The sequence below is a fragment of the Lonchura striata genome, chromosome 1, assembly GCF_046129695.1.
Source record: "Lonchura striata isolate bLonStr1 chromosome 1, bLonStr1.mat, whole genome shotgun sequence".
Classification (NCBI taxonomy): domain Eukaryota; kingdom Metazoa; phylum Chordata; class Aves; order Passeriformes; family Estrildidae; genus Lonchura; species Lonchura striata.
In genome coordinates this window covers 34,770,892-34,792,720 of record NC_134603.1, presented here as the reverse complement: position 1 = coordinate 34,792,720, position 21,829 = coordinate 34,770,892, and the positions used below count along the sequence as shown (strand labels likewise).

At 36.9% G+C, this 21,829-nt stretch overlaps 1 protein-coding gene across 2 annotated transcripts in view; it reads right to left on the bottom strand.

Annotated features, from left to right (window-relative positions):
- Positions 1-21,829, bottom strand: part of ARFGEF1 (ARF guanine nucleotide exchange factor 1) — an 84,611-nt gene that overhangs the window by 7,310 nt on the left and 55,472 nt on the right. For both annotated transcript variants that reach the window (XM_021555587.3, XM_021555588.3), the window contains 14 exons: positions 21,632-21,783; positions 18,315-18,443; positions 15,081-15,239; positions 14,621-14,771; positions 11,061-11,151; positions 9,942-9,982; positions 9,685-9,854; positions 8,915-9,066; positions 8,582-8,754; positions 7,466-7,626; positions 6,700-6,830; positions 5,741-5,870; positions 4,636-4,771; positions 4,410-4,548 (listed from right to left, as the gene is read on the bottom strand). In XM_021555587.3, the coding sequence (XP_021411262.2) occupies positions 4,410-4,548; positions 4,636-4,771; positions 5,741-5,870; positions 6,700-6,830; positions 7,466-7,626; positions 8,582-8,754; positions 8,915-9,066; positions 9,685-9,854; positions 9,942-9,982; positions 11,061-11,151; positions 14,621-14,771; positions 15,081-15,239; positions 18,315-18,443; positions 21,632-21,783 (1,915 nt within the window). The remainder of the gene's footprint in view (positions 1-4,409; positions 4,549-4,635; positions 4,772-5,740; positions 5,871-6,699; positions 6,831-7,465; positions 7,627-8,581; positions 8,755-8,914; positions 9,067-9,684; positions 9,855-9,941; positions 9,983-11,060; positions 11,152-14,620; positions 14,772-15,080; positions 15,240-18,314; positions 18,444-21,631; positions 21,784-21,829) is intronic.

Genomic DNA, 21,829 nt, shown 5'->3' with positions numbered 1-21,829 from the left:
TTGGATTCTGGTGAGAATTATTTGAGCCTGATGGCCAATCCAATCCACCTGTAGCTAGACTCTAGCAAGAGGGTCATGAACTGTGTTAGATATAGGGAAAGTAGTATGCAGTTTTAGTATCTTGCTTTATATAGTATATTAATGTATTTTAACATAGTTACAATAAAGAAATCCTTCAACCTTCTTAATTAAGTCACACATCATTATTTCTTCCCATTAAGTTCACCTATATTTACAATCGTGCACTTTATTTTTTCACACTTGTTTAAAAGTGTTAAGTACTGCGTTTGTTGAACTTCAACATTTCTGCCAATTACCTTGGATGGACAAGTGGACTATATCGAGGTGGATTAGCTTTTCTCAGAAATACTGGGTTTGTCTTAAGGCAGTGTTTTAGTGCCATTAGTGGGTCTCCCTTTCTCCCACACTGCCTTAAACTTGACCTAGAATAAGGAATGAATCTACTCCAGAAGAAATCACATGAACATTTGGAGATGTTTTGCATTCTCTGTCTGGGGTATATTTCAGGATTATGTTTCCATTTCCACTTAAAAATTCACCACTTCAACTCAGGATTCATTGCTGTTATGAGGTATCAAATCACTGACAATACTGATCTCTTCCCTGCTGATTTCTTCTAGGACACTGCTGTCTTGAGGATCTTAGCTTTAGCACTAAAAAATTTCTACACTAATTGTAACTTACTGAGACTGTCTGTACCTGCCAAGAATTGAGGGAAATTGGATTAAATAACCTAAATTGTCCCATGTTTTTTTGTTCTATCCAATCTACTGCTGCAAAGTAAGACTGGAGTTACTTGTCATGGTCATGATCTCAGACTCTTTAGTCTCAATCTGTGTGAGGTAACACGTATTGGACATTTGTGTCTGCATTTCATAAGGGAGAGCTTTTACACCAAGTTAAGCATCCTAAATGAATATTACTGCTGATCTCCAGAAAACAGAAAACTGAAAAACTAAAAAGACAAAGTGGATTGATAAGAAAAGATAAAATCTTGAGACATGTAATAAGGTAACAAATAAAGCAGAACAGAGAACTAAATTGATTCTTGAAAGCTACAAGATCATAAATTGAGGCACTGGGACAATGAGCCATTATGAGCTGGTAGAGGCCAGACCATCATAATTTGTGCAAGAAACCAACTCTAACTCTTGAATTTTTTGAAGACAAGAGGGCACTCACACTGGATTTCTCACCAACAAACCAAGACTAACTTTCATGAAGCTTCAGAAAATTTAAATTAACAAAAAATATAAATAGAAGAGTAATTAAAAGAAAAAAATTAAAGAAACTGTTAAAATCAGCAGAAATCAAAGGGCTAGATGAGCTAACAGTGAGGTGGACTGAAAACTGACTGAACAGCTAAGCCAAGAGGATGGTGATTAGGTGCACAGAATCCAGTTGGAGGCCAGTGGTACACCCCAGGGATCAATACTGGGTCCCATCTGTCCATCTTAATGATCTGGGTGATGGGGCAGAGAGGACTCAGGAAGCTCATTGACACAAACGCAGGAGGAGTGGCTGATACCAGAGGGTCGTGCTGCTATCCAGAGGGACCTCCACAGGCTGGAGAAATGAGCTGATGGGAACCCTGGGCAGTTCAGTGAGGGAAGAACAAGGTTCTTCACCTGGGGAGGAACAAGCCCATGCCCCAGGACGTGCTGGGGGCTGCCCAGCTGGGAAGCAGCTCAGCCTGCAGAGAGAGCCCTGGGGATCCTGGTGGACACCAGGCTGGACATAAGTGGGCAGGGTGCCCTTGCTGCAGAGAAAGCAAACACTATCATGGGCTGTGTGAGGAGAGCTGGAGCAGGTGGGAAGGGGACCCTGTCCCTCTGCCCAGCACCGTGGCCAGTCCTGGGCTCCCCAGTTTGAGAGACATGGACCTACTGGAGAAAGTTCAGCAAAAAGCCACAAAGGTGAAGAAGGAACTAGAGCATCTCACCCATGAGGAGAATTGGAGACAACAGGGAGAAGAAAAGGCCTGGAGAAGAAAGGGCTCAGGACATCTCATCAACATGCTATAAATATCTGAAATGTGGGGGAAAAGCAGAGCCAGGCTTTTTCCAGTGATTCACAATGCCACGACCAGAGGCAATGGCACAAACACAGGAAATTCCCTATGAGCATTAGGAAACACTTTTTCACTGTGAGGATGATCAAGCACAAGGCAGAGGTTGCCCAGAAAGGCTGTGGAGCTTCCTTCCTTGGGGATATTTTAAAGTCACGACTTTTCCTGGGAAAAGTGCTCTGGGGTTGCCATGCTTAGGCAGAGGGGTTGGACCACAAGACCTCCAGAGCTCTTTCCAACTTTAGCCATTCTGTATTAGTATGTTCAGCTATCAACATTTCAGTGATATGTAGAAGCTTGGCAGCAGCATGGTTTGTGGTCTTCTAGTAACTGATCCTTGCAGAAATTGGTAGCTGAGTAAATATTATAGTACATATTCCAAACAAGGAAATATGATCAACTCTCTTTGCAAAAAAGTAACTTGCCAAGAACCAGCAGAGGCTGATACTGCAACTAAGAACTCGTGCAGCCAATATTGCAGCTTTTAAATCAGAGAAGCTGCACAACACCTGGAAGATGTTTCATATGAATGCTAAAAAAGAACAAATGTAACCCTACCTAATCAGACCAATAAGAATTTCTGCCAGAAGATACTTTACACTCCAGAGATTTGCAGCCTCTGACTATTTAAAGACAATTGGCAATAAAGCACTTGCCCATAAAGTTTTCATATATACCACCGTGTGATTTGTCTGTCTTCATTTCAACATTAACTATTTTGTTATTTCCAGGCATGGAAAAACAAAGGTAAAGAGAACATCTGCCTTCACTAAGCACTGAGGCAGCCACTGTATCAAAACTGCACTGTCAAAAAAGAAAATAATAAAAAACTAAAGATGGGAGGGCAGGAAAAGTTCCATTGCAGAAAAAAGACTAATAGAGGGACTAAGAAATACAATACAAAATAGTAGCCAAACCAGGAATCTCAGAAAAAGAACCAGATCCCATAAAATGAGAGGCAAAAAAGAAGTATCCTCCTAGGACTCAGAAGGAGAAGGAAAAAAAAGATGAGTATCCTCACATAAAATCAAAATGAGACTACAAAGGCTGGGAACCTCCCAGAAATTTAGGAAGGAATAACATAATGAAGTTCTGAAAAGATGTTACAGAAAGATTAAAAGAGAAATAAAGTTAAAGGAAGGAGTTGGACACTCTCCTAAGAAAAAGAACCCATTTCAGAAGCAGAAGGGCCTCAACATCAAAGCAAATAATGCATGTATTTCAAATTTGATATAACTAAAGGCAGCAAGAGTACTTTGAGTATGTCTAAATATTAATAGATCCAAAATGCTGCTCTAGAAAGTTTCTAATATTCAACTATAAGAACACCCAAAAATTTAGGTTTTGATCATATGCTAGTAAATATTAACTTCAAAATCTTTCTAAATAAAGGACATAGTAAGTTAGGGTTAATTCAGCTGGACTTCTACATCCAGACATGTAGCTTCCAAATTTATTTTTGGCAGTTATCAAAATGCAGAAGGTATCTTGCTAGCTCCCACATATTTCATCTTCATTTTATACTTATTTTTGATGGAATTAAAAAATTACTTACTTAAAAAAAATACATGAGGTAGTGACAGATTTTAGCTTTTAATGGATGAATGAAGCTCTCTCAGTGCTATCTGATATGCAACTCTAAAATTGGAGGAATTTTAGAGGAAAAGGAAAGACTGACATGCAGAAGGTTTCTTTTGCCTCAGTTTTCTTCAGGCCTGAAGTAGGTCCCAGAAGCAAAGAATATGAACTGGATGGAACATAGCACTTGGAACGTGCAGCCTTACTCCAAGAAACCTCACACTGAGTTATTATATGAATGCAAAATATTACCAAATATCCAAGAAAATTTTCACAAAAATATTAAGATTCATATAAACATATGATAGAAATTAGCCATCAACCACAGAGACTTAAATCTGTAGGACTGTTGCAGTATTTTTGTATTTTATGGAAAAAGCTCCACATGTAATAACAAACAGCAAAGCCTGCATCTTCTATTACAGAAAATAACAAAAAAAATCAGATAGTACTTCTCCAAAAATCCAAAACCTTCAAACTGATTTATGTTACATTCTGGGGCTTGCTGGGGAGTTTTTGCTTATCTCCTATATAGTATTTTAGTTTTTAACACTTCATCATTAACAATACAGAAGAATACCTACACCTAATTTATCATCACGTTACAAGTAAGCCTGTTTCTCTTTAGTACACATTTAACTATTTTTTGTCCACTCCACCTATGAGATATCTAAAAGTTCAAAATAGGTAAATAATCTAGGTAAACTATTTTACAAAGTATAAATATTAACAGTTGTCTTACGCATGAGGGATTGTAGTTTTGAAAATATCCAGCATGCAAGTGCAGGTTTTATCCCAGATTTCTAGGGTGAACTTTTCACCATTAAGGATGACAACATTCTCCAAACAGTTTGTACCAGATCGTGCCAGTTGTTCATTGTCTGTAAGAACAAGCAGTGTATTTGTTCATTCACATTCAACAGAGTAAAATGTTAACACTGTTTTAACATAATTTGTAGAGTTCCTACCTTGCTGCACACACCAGTACAGCTGTGCAAATATATCATCCAAAAGAACATCACTAAGTACTTCTAAATACTGTGTAAATACATCACAGATTGCATAAAGTGCATGGTTACAAGTAGTTGTCATCCATTCAGCTTTCTAGGAGGCAAAAAAACCCAAGAATTACAACCTGAAGGTGAAACCTCTGGATACATATATAGATGAACATTTGTATTTATTCAATTTGCTTTAATAGTGATATGAAATTAATTTCTGTACCTCAAAGCCTCAAAATCTGGAACCTCAACTCCTGCTTTGCCAACTAGCAGGTTTAAAAAAACTACAGGAACAGACAAACAACCAACCGTCTTAGTGTCCAATCCTAGCTCAATGACTTAACACCAAGCTAAAGCTGTGTTTATATGTTTTCCAGGGAAAAAGAATTAATGAAGCAAAACATATCCTACTACAAATAGCCAGACAAAGTCTCCCAAACAACTGACCCTTTTGATCTAACTTCTAACAGTAATAATTTACACATCAATTACATTTTAAAGCCTATTTCAGTTGTTTTTCAGAACAGTACCTGGTTCTGGCTTAGCATCAAAACCTGGACGGCTGGCCAAAAGTGTGCAATGACAGCACAGTGCTGTTTTGGGTGGGTTTTGTTTGTGAGTTGGTTATGGGTTTTTTTGGTTCAGTTCAGCCGAGAGGTTTTTTTTCACCTTGTCATCAAAAAAATTTGAATTAACATAACTTATTTCTTCTAATTGTGACTTCACTGCTGATTACAAGCCTCATCAAGAGAGCATGTTGTGTGTCAGATTCCGAACATCACATGTAAAAGCTACAGTTCCTCTTACAAACCCTAGTTACATTGTATTTTATGTAATTCTTCTGTTGTTCCTAGTGTAAACAACTATGCCTTTTACACATATGACTTTCAAAAATGAAAGAAGTGACAACACCTGCCAACAAAATGGCATTAAAACAAAACAAGGCTACTAGAACCACAGGTCCACCATCCAAGTTTTGAGGTTTACCCTACATTACTTGACAAAATGATACTACAGGTTTTCTTCTGTAAATATAGTTCTCATGTAAATTATCCTCCTCCACTTTTATCACCTCAGTCTGCTGTTCTGGTAGTTTCATGTTGTCAAATATCCTGAAGACAATCCGAAACAAGTCTTGCCACCAGTGTTTTTCGTAAGTATGGCCATATGTCTTCATTATTTCAAACATTACTGTTAAGCCCCTGAAATGAAGAAAGAACAACTTACACCAAGAGTTACAGAAAGACAAGAATGAGACCAAGTACAACTACAGCAGCAATAACAAACTCAAATACTGTTGAGAACATTATACATACACACGAGTACACAAAATATAAGTAGAAAATCAGCTTGTAAAAAGGCACTTTATAGTCACAGGCGATAGCAAAAAATATTTTTGAGCTGTGGTAAACTAAAATAGTAAACCCATTCCTTTATCAAGTGCCACAAAAATTAATATACAAATATTTCCAGTTAAAAAGTACAAAAATTTAGAAACAATTATTAACCTTCACCAGCTATAAAGGGAGTCCAGATCCACAGCTCCCATGCCAATGTGTAAATTTGAAGTTATTTGTGTACAACCCCTCATATTTCACATCAGAACTGTAACTGAATATGTTTTATAAGGGAAAATCACATTCCAGGAAAATAAGCAAGTTTTACACGAGATCAGAGTACAGCTTTGTTTTTTTTAACCATTTCTGCAATCCTCAACCACTTAATGAATCATGGCATAAAACCAATTTTAAAAACCCCAAGGTAAGTGGGATAAGCAAGACAGAATACAATCATAACTAGATAACTTTGTTGTTTATGATAACAAAAAATCAAAATTTCAAATGTACAGAACACAGACTTAATTTCTGTATTCCAGTGTATACTTAAAAGGTGTTTGTTGTGTCCACAGTGGTATCACCTGAATTAAATACTTAAGTCATTTTACAGTGATTACATTTACCAAGAGTTGTTTTTGCTTTAAAAGTATAAAGTAAGCCTTTTAAAATTTGAATTACAAATACTGATTGTTACCTGGTTCTTACATCTAATTTGCATCTATTGATGATACAAGACAACTCAAAAAGAATTGGGAACCATCCTCGCACCCACACTCTGTCTTCAGGAGCTACATTCATATCATCACTTGTGTATTCCTTGAATGCCTTCAAAAGGAAACAGTTACACAGTCACAGAAGTTAGAGTCTTCAAAACAAAACACAATTTGGACTGTAAACAACAATCTCTCCTGCAAGAGTATTATACCCTGATACCTTGGATGATTTGGCATTCAAAACAGTAACACTGGGAAAGTGAACTGTTTTTCAAACTAATGCTTAGTATATTATGATGAATAAACTTTAAAAAATAAACAAGATTACACATTCAAGCACCAGTTTTTGCTTGCAGTTCAGTGTGAGTCTCTGCTCTCATTTATAGAGACAGCTGTTAAAGTGAGGATATAAGCATAACGTTTTGAGGATATCAAGCATTTTTGGTTATGCCATTATCCATTTCTTCACATTTCCCAGCAGAGAGCAGATCCTGAGATATGTTTATTTCCATCAGGTCTCAGGAGTTTGAGTCACCAGCAGAACTGGGCAGTACGGATGGGCAAAGGGGAATAAAAGAAGAGAAAAATCATTGATACTTTCAAAGCCTGTGGCATTTTATACTACTATTGTTTCTGAATAAAGTACATTTCTCATTAATCCATGAAACTTGAAGGCAGGCCAGTAGGTTTAGCATAATTATTTTTTCTTTATAAAAGCACTTATAATTTAGTTAACATAGACTATACCTGAGGCCTGTCAGACACATATTTTGCACAGTGGCGAATGAGGCGGATCGCTTCCATACTGGTATCTGGAAATGCTGCATTGCAGGCAAATTCAGACAAGCACTTCACTGCATCCTGGAAAGAATCTATGGTTGCTGGGAAGTGTTTTTCAAACACGATTGCTGAGAGAAAAGTGTGAACAGGAGAAAAAAAAAAAGTGTCATGCTTTAAAATCTATTAATTCTAATATGAACTGTCTGTAACAGAAGTCACAAGAGACTAGTTCATTGATTGGTGCTGTCAAATGCCTGAGCAGTAAGAAAAGCTAAAGAAAAAAAGGAATTAAAAAAATACCCAGAGGGCATTTTATTTTGACAGCGAGTATTTAAAATAAATTAAGGTAACATCTGGACTAAAGCAGGGAAATGTAACAGTTAAGCAAGACTACAGCAATAGGCTTACTGTTTAACACTAGTCTGTGTCACCACAGCTTAAGAGGGACACATGAAGCATGGAGTTCCATCTACTAATGGACCTCCTCCCCAGCAACGTTGCCTTGTTTTTAAATAGCTGCTTTTGAAGGAAAAAAATGCTTCGTTGATGATGAAACAGTTTTATAAACTTGCAGAGGTTCAGACAGAATAAAGAGATCCCTTTAAAGCCTGGGATCTAGACTAGAATAGAGAGAAAAAAAAATTATCAGTGCCCCCCAGCTCACCACTTTCTCCTATACAGGTCTTACACAAGCACAATTCAGAAAAACAGAAAAAGATAAGCAAACAACCTAATTGTAAAATATGTACCTTTTTTTTTTCCCCTAGGGGAAACCCCAGAATACTTCACTCAAATAAAATGTACAAATTAAATAAAATTATCTAAGGACTGAGTTGTTTTACCATAGAATGCTACAAACAGACAAGTTTTTTTTAAAACACATAAAGAAAACCGATTAACTCTAATGTTATTGAATGACTTTGATAATAAGCATTTTCCCAGAGGACTGATTGGAAAGTGTGAATCATTGGTTCCAAGATATGAAGCAGGCTCTACTATGCAGGCTGTGAGTCCAAAGACAAAGCTGCTTGGTCTCGGGAGTGACACTCCCTTCCATGATGTCTGAGTATCATCCATACTCACTGACAATGTGTCCTGTAGTCTGGAATGCCAGTTCCACTATACTTTCATCCTGATCTGAGGCTGCCAGATGAAACACCGAGAAAATGTTTTTCCAGCCAGAACGAATGTTAGCAGCCTGGGAATTCACCATCTGTGCAATACACCGTACAACCATGTCTCGAATAGTAGGAGACCTAAATTGGCATAACAAACAATATTTTTTAAACTAAATTACATAATCAGTTAGAATAGTATAATTCCCTAACGACTGATTTTACAGAAGTAATTTGAAATATTAATTGCAAAAGTCGATGCTTTTGATCCAAGGCAATTCAGTTAAATGAATGTTATTACCTGTTTCTCTTCATGATATGTTCAAATGGTCTCAGGAAATCCTTCTGGAATCGGAAATTAGCAAGTTCTCCTTTTTCCAAGAACTTCATTGACAATTGCCTTAATGAGTCTACTGCAAAAATAGCTACATCTTCATTGGGATTACAGCCAACCTGAGAACGTAGAATAGAAATGCAGAGTAAGCTTGCATGAGAATTCTTATGGATTCAGCACAAGCTGCCTTTACAGTTGATAACAGAGAACTAAGCAGTACAGAAAAATTAACGAAATTAAACAGTAGTCAATTCCATAAACCACACTGTTTATGCAATTCAATAATCCCTAATTCCAGCTATTTTCTACGTTAAATAACTTGACATTTAAAACCTCCTAAAAACAAGCAAGCCATGTAAAAAAGACTTCAACAGCTGTATTAAAGATGCATGTCAAACATTCATTTGATAAAGAGTCAATTTAGACTTGAAGACAACCTCTTAAACTAAGCGTCATGAAGCACCCCCAAAAATTACAGCACAAAACAAACAGAAGCCAGTTCTAGACTCAGGTAAATAACTTAATGTATGCTTCTGGTATTATATTTATTATACTGTGTACCTCTGCCTTCTCGTAGGTCTTTCCAGCTTTACAATTTTTGTTGGTTTAAGCTTACAGAGAAGGCCAGAAAAACCACTATGATTCATATAAACACATGATTTTCCAATAAATCTCAAAATAAAATAATCTGTATCAAGAACTGAAGGAGTATGCACTATAAGCATTAACAGGGATACCTTATTAAAATGATCGCCAATAACTTCCCAGATCCTAGACCACTGTAACCTTATCCGGCCCATGTTGTAATAAGAAATTTCTACGATCTTCTGCAGACTAAACATTCGAGGGTGGGTAGCAGACAGCAGCTCATCCATAGACACAGCACAAAGCCAGCGAACGAAATCCACTGTTAAATGACCACAGATTTTGATGCAATATTTTTCTAATTTTAGTTTACAGGGGTGGGGAGGGGTAGGGAAGAGATGAAACCTACCAATAGCATTTCCATCCAACCTTGTAGATCCTGTAAATATTCTGTAAAGTGCAGTTAAAGACATGGTTAAAATTTCTTAGAGAAAAGCATCTGCTAAATGTATTCAAGCTTCCTTGTCTTGTTTTCCTTAACAGTATATAGGCAAGTCTCTGATTCCCTTTATTTATTAAAAAACAATTAGTTTTTTACAATTGTAAAGACATAGTAAGAATACTGTCAGCTTTTATCATCCCTGATAGAAATACAGAACACAAACGTCTCCAGACTGCATAATATCCATTTGTCATGAAAAGCAGATATTTGAAACACTTCCCATTATGAAGCAGGGAGGGACACTGCAAACCTAGACAGCTATTATGTGTTTGACATCAAGCTTCCAGCACACTTGATGTGATTTTACTGCAAAACAACTTTTCATTGAACTGACATCGATCTTGCTGCCCGTACTTCAACCACAGAAATGTTTGTAAGCCTTCAAAATGATGTATCTTCATCAATTTTGACAACCAATAAGAAAATTATATGTTCTGATTTCTTAGATGCTGAGCAAGCAAGATCCATGAATACTTCAGTCTGATCACTACGGTATGATATAAACAGGGAATGTTCACAATATGTATTCTGCCTAGCCAAATCCACTTAAAATAAATGTGATTGATAGAACAGAAGACTGGAATAATAATTTTGGTCATTTCAGACAACATCTACATAACCCAGAGGAAAGCAGGGAGTCAGTAATTACATTTAGGAGAAAAATATTTTGACAATAATGCCATCAGTACTAAGGCAAAATGAGATTTGCAACCTGTTACTATACACAGCAAATCAAGATTCAGCAGACACTACAGCAGACTCCATTCTGTAAGTCTTCTGCAATAATTTTTTTATCAGTAAAGAAGTTTCTTGCCTAATCTTTGCCCTGCTCCTTCTTGCACAAATACCCATGATAGAAAAAAAAAAAAAATCCGCCCCCCCAGCTGAAAAGCACTTCTCTATGGTTGTTTTTATGTAGGCTTTTTCCAAATCAATTATTAAATTAGTAAGGTCCTTTTCTTAGCACAGGGTATTCAAATACTGCTTGAAAAACTTTAAGTGGCAACAAGAAATTTAATACAGTACCTGTCTACAGCAACAACAACGCTTTGGGAGCTAGTTTCACCAATGGATTCCTGAATACTTGCTATCTGCTTCCAATCCACATTTCCACCAACTACAGTGAGAAAAAAATTGAAAAATGGGTAAAAAAGGATAGAGAATGGGTTGGGAAGAAAGAGGAATAAAAGCTGTGCCACTACAAGTAAAATTAAATATATTTTTAATTCACAAAAAAGAGAAGCACATTATGAATTTCCCTTGTATGAGCTGGCTGTCTCAGTGAACAGTTGCATGTTGGTGTAAGTCCTAATTATCCTAATTACTTAATTATTATATCTCTATCCATGTATAAATTATTTTAGTCCCCAAAAATTGTCCACATTTGGAGCAACAGATAGAAGTGAAAAAGTAGAACACACAAGAATTCCCTTTTTTCCCCTCAATTTTTCAACGAAACTTTGGTAATCTTGCCACTTGGAACACACAACATATGACTGAGAATATACCTTAGTGGAGAATTTTTCACACTTAGAATCAAGTGAGTAAATCCATCCCAAAAAAAATTTATTTCTTATCATACAGAAGTAAGAGCTTCTACCAAAATTCCATCCTTAAGCTACATCTCAATTACAGCAAAATTATCACCCAAAAATAGTGAGAAATACCTATAAATAAAACCAGCTATTGTTTATTTTGGAGGCTTGAAACTGTAACCCACATCTGGGAAAGCTCATATGAAGAAACTGCTAAAAATTCCAGAGTTTTTCTCACTGCAAAGTTAGCAATCTCCAAACTCCCCTAGAACCACCATCAAAAAAAGAGCAGGAATCTTGCAATCACTTTGGGTAATTCCACATACCCTGTACGGAGGGCTTTTTTTTTTTTAATTTTTTTTTAAAGCAATACAGAAAAGAACAGAACATTAAAAGGAGGCAAGTAGTTCTGATCTCAGAGGTTTGCTGAGAGAAAAACTTCTCATGTTTCAGCCTGCCTCAGAGTCTGGATGTGTTCCATCCACACTTTGGTTGGAGAAGACTGACTGTCAAAGCTAGAACCTTACCTACCTGAAGTACTTTTCTAGAGCATTTATTTTTCTGTACATACATATGTAACCTCATAGTAGTATCTCAGCAATGTATAATACCACTGGGCTTGATCAAGACTTCTCTTGTAAGCACACAAGCTGCCAATGTCAATTAGCTTGAATCTTGGTAATGAGTCAGCAAAGAAACATCAAATGAGCAGCAGAGTGTGAAGAGAATTTGAATGGCTATTTCCAAGGAGTCAGAACCTTAACCAACTTTACCAGCTTATGTGAGAATTCCTTGTTATCACAGGATTTGTAATTCAATGCTTGAAAACCTGAACAGACAGCAGACTTCCACTCTAACAGTTGTGAAATCTTTAACAATGCAACACAAGAGTCAGCTAGGTAATTCTGCTCTACAAAAAAGAGATTTCTCTGATTCCCCCTGTCCAAAGAGGATTTCTGGTTACCCAGGAGGTACACTTTGGCTATGACCTACTCACAGCAGCAGGTTTTGTCTTCCAACTTGGTGAACAGAAACTGACATAGAAGAAATGTGAATTTCACAACTACAATTCCAAGTATGGCAATATTCCTACCGAAGGAGCAATAGACTAGATGCTTATTAATTCACTTTTACAACCCCCGTGCTTGTGATGTTTTGAATTTCCAAGCACAACAAAAAAAAAGGGTCACTACAGGAAGGCAGGACATGAGATGAAGACATTTGAATGCAGATACCTGAACAGCCACACCTGAATACCTACTGGGGCAGTGGTCTGGTTTGTTGATCTTTGTTATTTCAAAAAACACATTATCTTCAGGAAGAAGAGTGAGTGCTGCTGCTTATCCGTATCTGATTTTGCAAATAGGTCTGAAAGATGGAGCTTCTGTGTCACCAGACTGCAACTTTACTCACTCTAAACAACTATTTTCCTGTAAAATATGTGTCTGTGTATATGGACATACACACTATGTGTTCTTCACAGGAATTTAGGTTTATAGAAAGCTTGCTAAAAACCCATTGTTCCACTGCATATTTTGGAGTAATCATAGAAAATTAAACTATCTGCAAAAAACAATTTGGAAAGAAGTGAAATAACTAAAACAGTTGAGAAAATGTTCTAACAGCCCCTTAGTGCATAAAACCAAGTTAAGCATTTTCCTATAAGATTGAAGCAACATTATTAAAAAAAAATAAAGGTCAAGTTTCCATATGTGCACTGTAATAAGCATTCCGGAAATTCAATTCAGGAAAAAAAAAAAAAAATTATGCATTTGGGCATAAACTGTTTTCCTTAGAAATGTAGCTGACAGCAGCAAAAGATCTTTATGAACTGGACTTATATCAGTGAGTGGCAAGTATGATTTAGACACCTGAATATTGCTTACATTCTTGAGTTATGAGGACTTAAAAGCTTTAAAGGCCTGTCACTGAAGCACAGAGAAACTGCCAGCATTTGGAAGCAGCCAAGTTGCACAAGTCATCAGGGAACACTGAACTGAAGGATGCATATTGGAAGGGCAGGAAGAAGCTCAGTGTATATGAGATGTTGGCAGATTCATTGATTTCCAGGCCCACATTTTCCCTTCATCAATGCTTGGCAAGGTGAGGGGAGTACAGAGAGGTAGACCAAAGGGAACCAGAAGGGAAAAAAAAAGAATGACTGTATAAGAAGAAAAACTGTCTGAGAGTACACAACGCTGGATGATTAGGACTAGTTTGGGGGCTGAGGGAAAACAAAATTATCATTACTCAAAAAAAAAAAAAGGGAAGAAAAAGCTTTTGTTTGGCTGTGGGTGAAGTTCAAAAAATACTGAACTTCACACTAGAACTGAAACTTTCTCACAGTCAAAATGACAATATACACTTTGATGCTTCTAGAGTTTTTAATACCCTGCACCTATGTATCTTTAACTATGTTCCCACTTAAACAAATAAACAGAGCTCCCAACATTCTAAAGATAAATTTAAGGTAAGTCTTATACTCTTCTAGGAAGATAAGAAACATAATATCATTTTTGCAGTATATTTTGGAGCTCAAGCCTAAAAAAGGCACTGTACTCAGTGCCTTTTTTAGGCTTGAGCTCCAAAATATACTGCAGTATCAAAGTAACCAGAAAAGGAAAGAAATGGAATTTCAGAATTTAAGCTAAATTAATCTCCCACTTGGTTTGAATTCTGTGTATTTCTCACAAAGCTCCATAACAGATGCTTAACCTACACATACTGATTTGCTTGCTTGGTAAAATACTTGGCACACTAATGTTGCAATATTATTAAACCTGGTCATACCATCTGCAATCCATTTTCAGTTGGAAAGAGATATTTTAATAGAAGTGAATAATATATATAATCTTCTTACATTTTCCACCCTAGTAATAACAGAGCAAATGAAATATTCCAGAAAGTGGAGTAAGTCTATTCAAAGCCTAAGTTTTACAAGGACTACTTCATGGTCTTTTGTTAGAAACTCACATAAAAACACAGAACAAATTTAAACAGTTCTCTGAACAAAACCAGTTAAATGAAATACTTAATATCTGCATCACTTACCCAGTCCCAGCCCCACAAATTCATCAGGTGCCTGATCTTTTGTTCCAGTAAAAGAACCTTCCCTGCCACGCACTGTCCCTGAGATGTAGCGAGGTTTTACTCCAGTTCCTATTAACTGTGCCAGTTCAAGCTGACTGATGCACTTCAGAATCTATTCCAGAGAATAAAGAAGTTGTTTACCAACAAAAAGCAGTTTGAACTAGTAAAAAGCAAGTAAAGATCTTTAGAAGAAAAACATTCCAATACCTGGTTTTTATGCCTGAAATGAATATAAATTTAAATAGTACTGAATTAGTCTCTCTCCGTTTTATTTCTCACTTAGACATGTTTTGCTACTTTTAAGAAGTATACATGCAGCACTTACCTAAACCCCACTGTGTTTATGCACAAACAAGCACACTACTGTGTTGAAAAATCAGTGAACATGCTTTCTTACAGTTTAAGTACAAATGACATGTACCTCATGCCAGGAATTTCCTAAGTAGTTTCCATCTGTATGAGCCACCGTGATGAGAGTTTTAATGGTGTCAATGTTCTTCTGCTTCATTTCAGTAATACCAGAACTCACTGTAAGCAACGTAAATCTTGCTAATGCTTGAACATAGGCATCTCTTTCAAGCTACAAATGGGAGGGAAAGAAACAGAAGTCTCATAAATATTTTTGCCATTTCTTGTTCTTAGTACAATCTGTATGATTTCATCAACTATACCATTTACCTTTGTCTTCCTAGAATTGAATTTCCAAAGCATAGTGAAAATACCTCAAGTTCTTCACCAGTAAGAAGATACCTGTGGGATGAACTCAGGTTCCTTCTATTCAGGAACATGAAGTGTCATCTCTGACAGCATAGAACACATAAGATGTGTTTATGTTTCTGGTTTGGTCTTTTTTGGGGAAAACAGGATGCTGTTTCATAAGAAGTGTTGCTACTTAGCTAAGTTTTCAATATTCTTGCACTATACTCAGACCTACTCTAAAAATGCTGCCTTAGCAGACTCAATGAAGCTTTAGCATTTTTTTGTCAACAAAATTTAAAAAATGTATCTAAAAGGCAAGTTATTCCAATTCTATGGAATTGCTCAAAACCTATTTAATTTAATCTGTGCCATCTGGAGCACCTCAGAAGCTTCTGAAGCAAGTGTCATGGGTAAATAACAAGTGAACATAATCTAGACAGATTTCACCAAGGAAAATTTTACCCAGTTACCCAATTTTTATGTGTATGGTATCTATAAGAAACGAAGGGAACTCCTCTGATCTCACATGAACCAATTACAATGGTAAAAAGGAGATTGCAGTTGAGTCCACAAGTTCACTTTTTTCCTCCTGTTATGTATATAAACTGAAGGCTGTAAAGTGAAATGGTTGTACACCAGATAAACAAATTACAATTATGAAATACATTTAACTGCTTGGATATTTATGGCTATTTTTAAGTAAAAAATAATTGAGAACAGAAAACAACCAAATATAAAAAAAACCAAACCCAGGAAGAATGGGATTCTCCAGAAAAAACACTAACACTGTAACAGTGGGCTATGGTAGAATGGACAGACTGCCACTGAACCACTGACTGCCACATTCAAACCCAACCATTACTGCAGGGTACACTGGCAAAGACACAAAATGATGTAGAAGCACAGAAAAATGAAGTCTCAAAGAAAGAGTACTAAGCAATGAAGCTTTAGAGTCTACAAACTGTGTATCTTCTGTAAAAACAAAACGTTTTCAGTCCTACTTATTCCTGCAGGCATTTCCCCCCTCCCCACTTTTTCTAAGCCAGCACAGTAGAAGACAAACAACTAAACAATGTGTCCATCACCCAGAAATTTAAACCTGACAATACAAGCAGATTAAATACATCCTTTTGATGCGTATCTTTTCTCAGATGCTTAAAGACAAAAGTCAGACTGTGTGACAAGTCTAAGATTAAAAGTATAAGTAATTAAAACCAGAATCTATAATTGAGCTTTTAGAGGTGAATATGCATGACTTAAACTATACTGTGTACCTTGGAAATTTTTTTAAAATTAAAGGAATCCAGGTCCCTCCATTATCTCTCAAGGTGTATAAACGAATGTTAACTCTTAACAGATCTCAATCTTAATTTCTGTACATTTACACAATGAAAACTGTAAAGTTGCCACCACTGGTTAAGCACATGAGGAAGAACTTCATTCCAACAGGAAAGATCCTTAAATCAGCTCAAGTATAAATGTGCCAGTCTCCTTCAAACCATCAGAGCTATCTAGTGTCAGCAGTCAGACAATATCCCATCTAACCAAGACTTTGTGAACTGGAATCATCCTGTAATACTGAAACCACCAACAAACCAGTACTGTTTAAAATTATATCAAAAAACCCAGAATCTCCACAGAAAATCAAGACTTAATAATGCTTATATTGAAAATATAAAAGCAATGCTTCCCATTTTCTGAAATTTAAAAACTTGTTTTGGAACACCTCCAGTTCAATCATGTCCCAAGACAATGGAAGGGTACAACCAAACCACAGGGATCTTAAAGCAAACATGTCCTTGCCCTCCCCAGCAAGGCTGACCACTGCAGGATTGGGAGCTAAACACTGCAGCTGCTGAAACTGGCATTGGTACCAGTTCCACTTTTGCAGCTTAGAAACAAAAATAAGTGGAGTGTGTTTCACCAAACATCTGCAGGCTCCATGGAAGGCTTTGTTTGTCAAATTTTTAAGTCTGTTCAGCTTGGGGACAGGTGGTTGTGCAGAAATCAGGTGGAAAAACAGAGGAAAGAAACCTCAAATGATCTCAAATAGGCTTTTTAAGTTGCTATATCACAGGTCCTAATATGCTTTTCCACATTAGTGATATCTAACTTGCCAAATACAAATACAAAGGGAGAAAGAAGGAAAGCATTCCCCATTGTATCAAAGTACAACATCTTTTATTTAGTCTTATACAACTGGTTTTGGGGTTGGTTCTCTTGGTAAGCATTTTCAACTTACACAGGAAATAACACAATGCCAAACATATGGATTTTGCCTGCCCCTCTCAGCTATCTCTGTAACGGACTTATGGCAGACCAGTATTCCATGTATTAACTAATCATCAACAATAAGATAATTGTACCTTCCCTACCAATGAAAATAGAAAAACAAAAGCCAAAAAAAGCCCAAGTTTAATCACTATTGCCCTCAGGAGCCAGAGAGTCTGGCATTCTTGGCATTGCACTTCATGCAAGATCCATTCATTCATTACATCAGGAATACCATTTCCAGTGCCATAACTGTTGAAAGGGTATCCATTTATAGACATCTTGGATTAGTACAATCTCTCTTTAGTTGAGAACTATTATTTAAAATACAGTTCACAGAGATACTATTTTACAGGACAGAGAGACTAATTTTATAAAAAAACACAACACATCTAAATAGGTTGTAACAATGCTAGAAATAAAATACTTTCACATAAAAGTAGTAAATTTCTAGAGAAACTAACAGTCAGTGCAGAGGCATGGAAGCACTTACCACAAAACACCAAGAAAAATAAAGGCCACTTCATGTACATATCCAGTCAAGTATCAGATGAAATAGTAATGTCAGAAGCAGGCAACCTCTAGCTATTGCAGTGCACAGCTTCAGCAGCAAGCACACTTAGAATCCTACTAACATCTTGCTGGTACATAAATCAAAGTATTGTCTCAATCTTACATTTTTTACCTGAATGTTGAAAATGCAAGCAATCCGGATTGCACATCGTATACCCTCCAAACAAAGAGAGGCAACTTCGGTGTCATCACAGTCCTGTAGACCCACACTGAATGCAGCCAGGAAAGGTGTCCATGCCAACTGCAATGTATGCAAAGCAAGTGTTATATCAACAATTGCTGGTACTTGAAGGGAATGTTATAGTTTCACCATCTTGCTGAAGTGTAAATTCCTTTCTTAACTTACATAATTAACCTTGAAGCTGTCTTTTGATAAAAAGGAAACAATACACAAACATTAAAAAACACATTATAGTAGAAAGTGTGGTTAGAAGAGACATGAGACACAGAATGAGGAAGAAGTAATGTAGAGTGGAGATCCCCTCAAAAGGATTTGCCCTTTCCCTCACCAACAAACAAAGAGCCATCTTCAGATAATTGTGACAACCAAGTCCTGAAGCTATGTCAATTAGATGTCTGTTAGAGTTTTTGCATTCGCAGGACAACTTTTATCTTTGCACATTGAAAATCAGAGTAAACAGTTACTGTAAGAACCAACACACCATATAACAGGATTATGATGAAAAGTACATACTTAAGTAAGACTAGCTTATCCTGGTAACACCAGAAAAAAACAACAACAAAAAAAGGAGAGTAGTGAAAATAAGGCAAACTTTATTAATCACACTAAAATTATAGTACGCTAACAATAACAACAACAAAATACAGGACATGACTCTTGCCTTATCTCTTTCCTACTAACTGTGTTGCCCTTTCCCCCCCATCTTTTTGTACCTAAGCCACTACTGGTATTTCCCATTCTTCTTGCCGTAGGTGGCACTGAATACTGCAAGAGAGACCACACAGTCCTTTCCTTGTGGTCAAGGCTTCCTCTCCCAAAGGCAGAAAAAATAGTGAGAAGATGCAGAGGATTCTGCTGTAACTACACAGAGATGGAACACAACGGAACCCAGAATGATTTTAGAAATAGTTTTACCTGAAGTCACCCCACATGAAATACAGAGTCAATGGGCACAGAAAGGAGCAACAAATTTCACACTTAGTTTCATAATAAAATTATGCACCACAGAGCTCTAGTTTCATTTAAGCCAGCAGCTCTAAAAGCACTATTGTCAAAAAGCATTTAATACTCGCACATACCAGGCTGTAACTGTGGGACAGTATTAAAGGCAATGGATGAATTCAAAGATTCAGGATTTAATTTCCTGTTGTATCACCTTTAAAGGTCCCTTCCAACCCAAACTATTCTGTAATTTTTTGTTCAGAAATGTATGGTTTTTTCCCAATGCCTTCCTAATTTTCCCTGCTATTTTAACCAAAACTAATCTTAAAGCTGAAATAATTTGTTAAAAATTATCTAATGGTCTGTATACTGTGTTTTGTAACCAGATGTATGCTGTTATTTTTAGGCTGTTTTGTTAATACAGGTGAAAATCAAGCCTCAAAACCAGACAATCAATTCTGGGCTGCTTAGATGGGTGCATAAATTTTTTCTGTTTTAAAAATTCAGCCAATGTACCTGCAAACACAGTTACAATGATCAATTTTATGCAGACATCAATGGGTGAGATACGCAGAAATTTGTAATTTTTTACTGAAAATTTAAGTCTAAATAAAAAAATGTGAAATTAGATAGTCAAATTTCACAGTTCTCACTTATTTTTTGAGAAGAGGGCCCTCATTACACTACTGTCCTTAGTACTTTAATTAGTTCATTAACATCCTCAAGTAACTTCAAGTAATAACTTCTTATTTTTTGCACCTTCACAAAACATATTTAGGGTGTTAATTTAACCAGGGTGCTTCATATTTTGCTCCTTTGAAAATGAACTATGAAAATACACTTTTCAGACAGTAAAGAGTAGGAAGTATTAGGGCTGGTATCTCGAAGAAAATCACACTATGAATTTTACAGATGCCTGCATGTGAATTATTTAATTTCAGGAAGTCAGCAGAGAGAAAGTATAGTACATCTCTACCATGTGACACCTTGAACAGTGTATAAGTAAATCTTTAACAAGTTCTGTGCTTAGTGTTCCTCTGTACAGATCAAATACTGTGCTAGTTTTTTTAATAAGGTGACAAAGAACTTGCAATTTTGCCTCATAGACAGCAATCTTACAGAGAGATCCTCAGTGTGCCCCGGTGGCCAAGAAGGCCAATGGCACCTGGGCTGTGCCAGTGAGTGGTCAGCAGGACCAGGTCAGTGCTCTGTACTCAGCACTGGTGAGCACACACTTTGGATCCTGTTTTGGGCCCTCACCGCAAGGAAGACATGTAGGTGCTGGAATGAGTCCAGAGAGGGCAATGGACCTGGTCAAAGAGGTGGGGGTTGGTCTCTTCTCGCAAGTAACAAGGGAAAAGATGAGAGCAAGTGGCCTGAAGTTGCACCAGGAGAGGTTTAGATTGAATATTAGGCAAAATTCCTTCACGGATGCAGCTGACAAAAGTTGGAACATTTTGCCCAAGGAAACAGAAGCACCAACCCTGGAAACATTTAAAGACATGTAAATGCTGCACTTCAGGTCATGGTTTAGTGGTGGACTTGGCAGCACTGGGTTAACAGTAGGATTCAAAGCTTTTAAGAGTCCATTTCAACCTAAATGCTTCTGTGATTCTTGGGCCTGGAGCTCCACTTAACCTCATAGCACATCCCTCCAGGGAACCATTTGTTTATTCAGTAGTTGTGGTCTGAGACTTTACTTCCCTGCAGTGGGTTCAAAAAGGGGTCATGTGAGCACCATGACTTGAACAAGGGCACAAACAAGGATAAGGTAAAGCTGTAACATTTATCTCAATGGCAGATGACTGCTGTGAGTTAGGTATGCCAGAGACCACATCCAAGAGCACACTGAGGCATCCTACACTATTGAACACACTCTATCTATGAATCTGAATCACTGCTATGGAAAAAGCATTGTTGATGCAGACAGCCTTGCACTTACACAATAGCAGACAGGTGCTTAGAATAATAGTTTAATATGGGTCCAGCTTCCTCCACTAAAGTGGACTCCTAGCTTTCTAAAGTATTAATATGCAAAAGACTACATTAGATAAAAGTTTCTCCTGATAATTGTTCTACTGCTTTAAGATGCTTTTTCTATCAGCACAGAAACTTAAATTCCAGGGTAAATGAAACTAGATTAGAAGGCTCAAAATCCTCTCTTTTCTGTAGCAAGTTAAATAACTCACAAAATGAGCGAAGTGCAGCAGATGCAGATACTTAGTATTTTCAATAAATCCTGTCAGTCATCATTTTGTATTAAGAAACTGTGATATTCTATATGATTATCTAAACATGTATCCCACCTTAAACATGGGTCTCACATGCTCCAGGTGTGTTGCACTGGTAAAAGGGGCCTGAACGTGGCTCACTGCCTCCATAAGAGCTTTAGCTGTTTTAGCCATTTGTTCCATTTCCAAGTTATATAGGAGTCTTCTCTGCTTCTCACTAGCAACACCTGCAAACACATTTTTTCTCTCATTTGTGCATCCTTAGCAATGGCA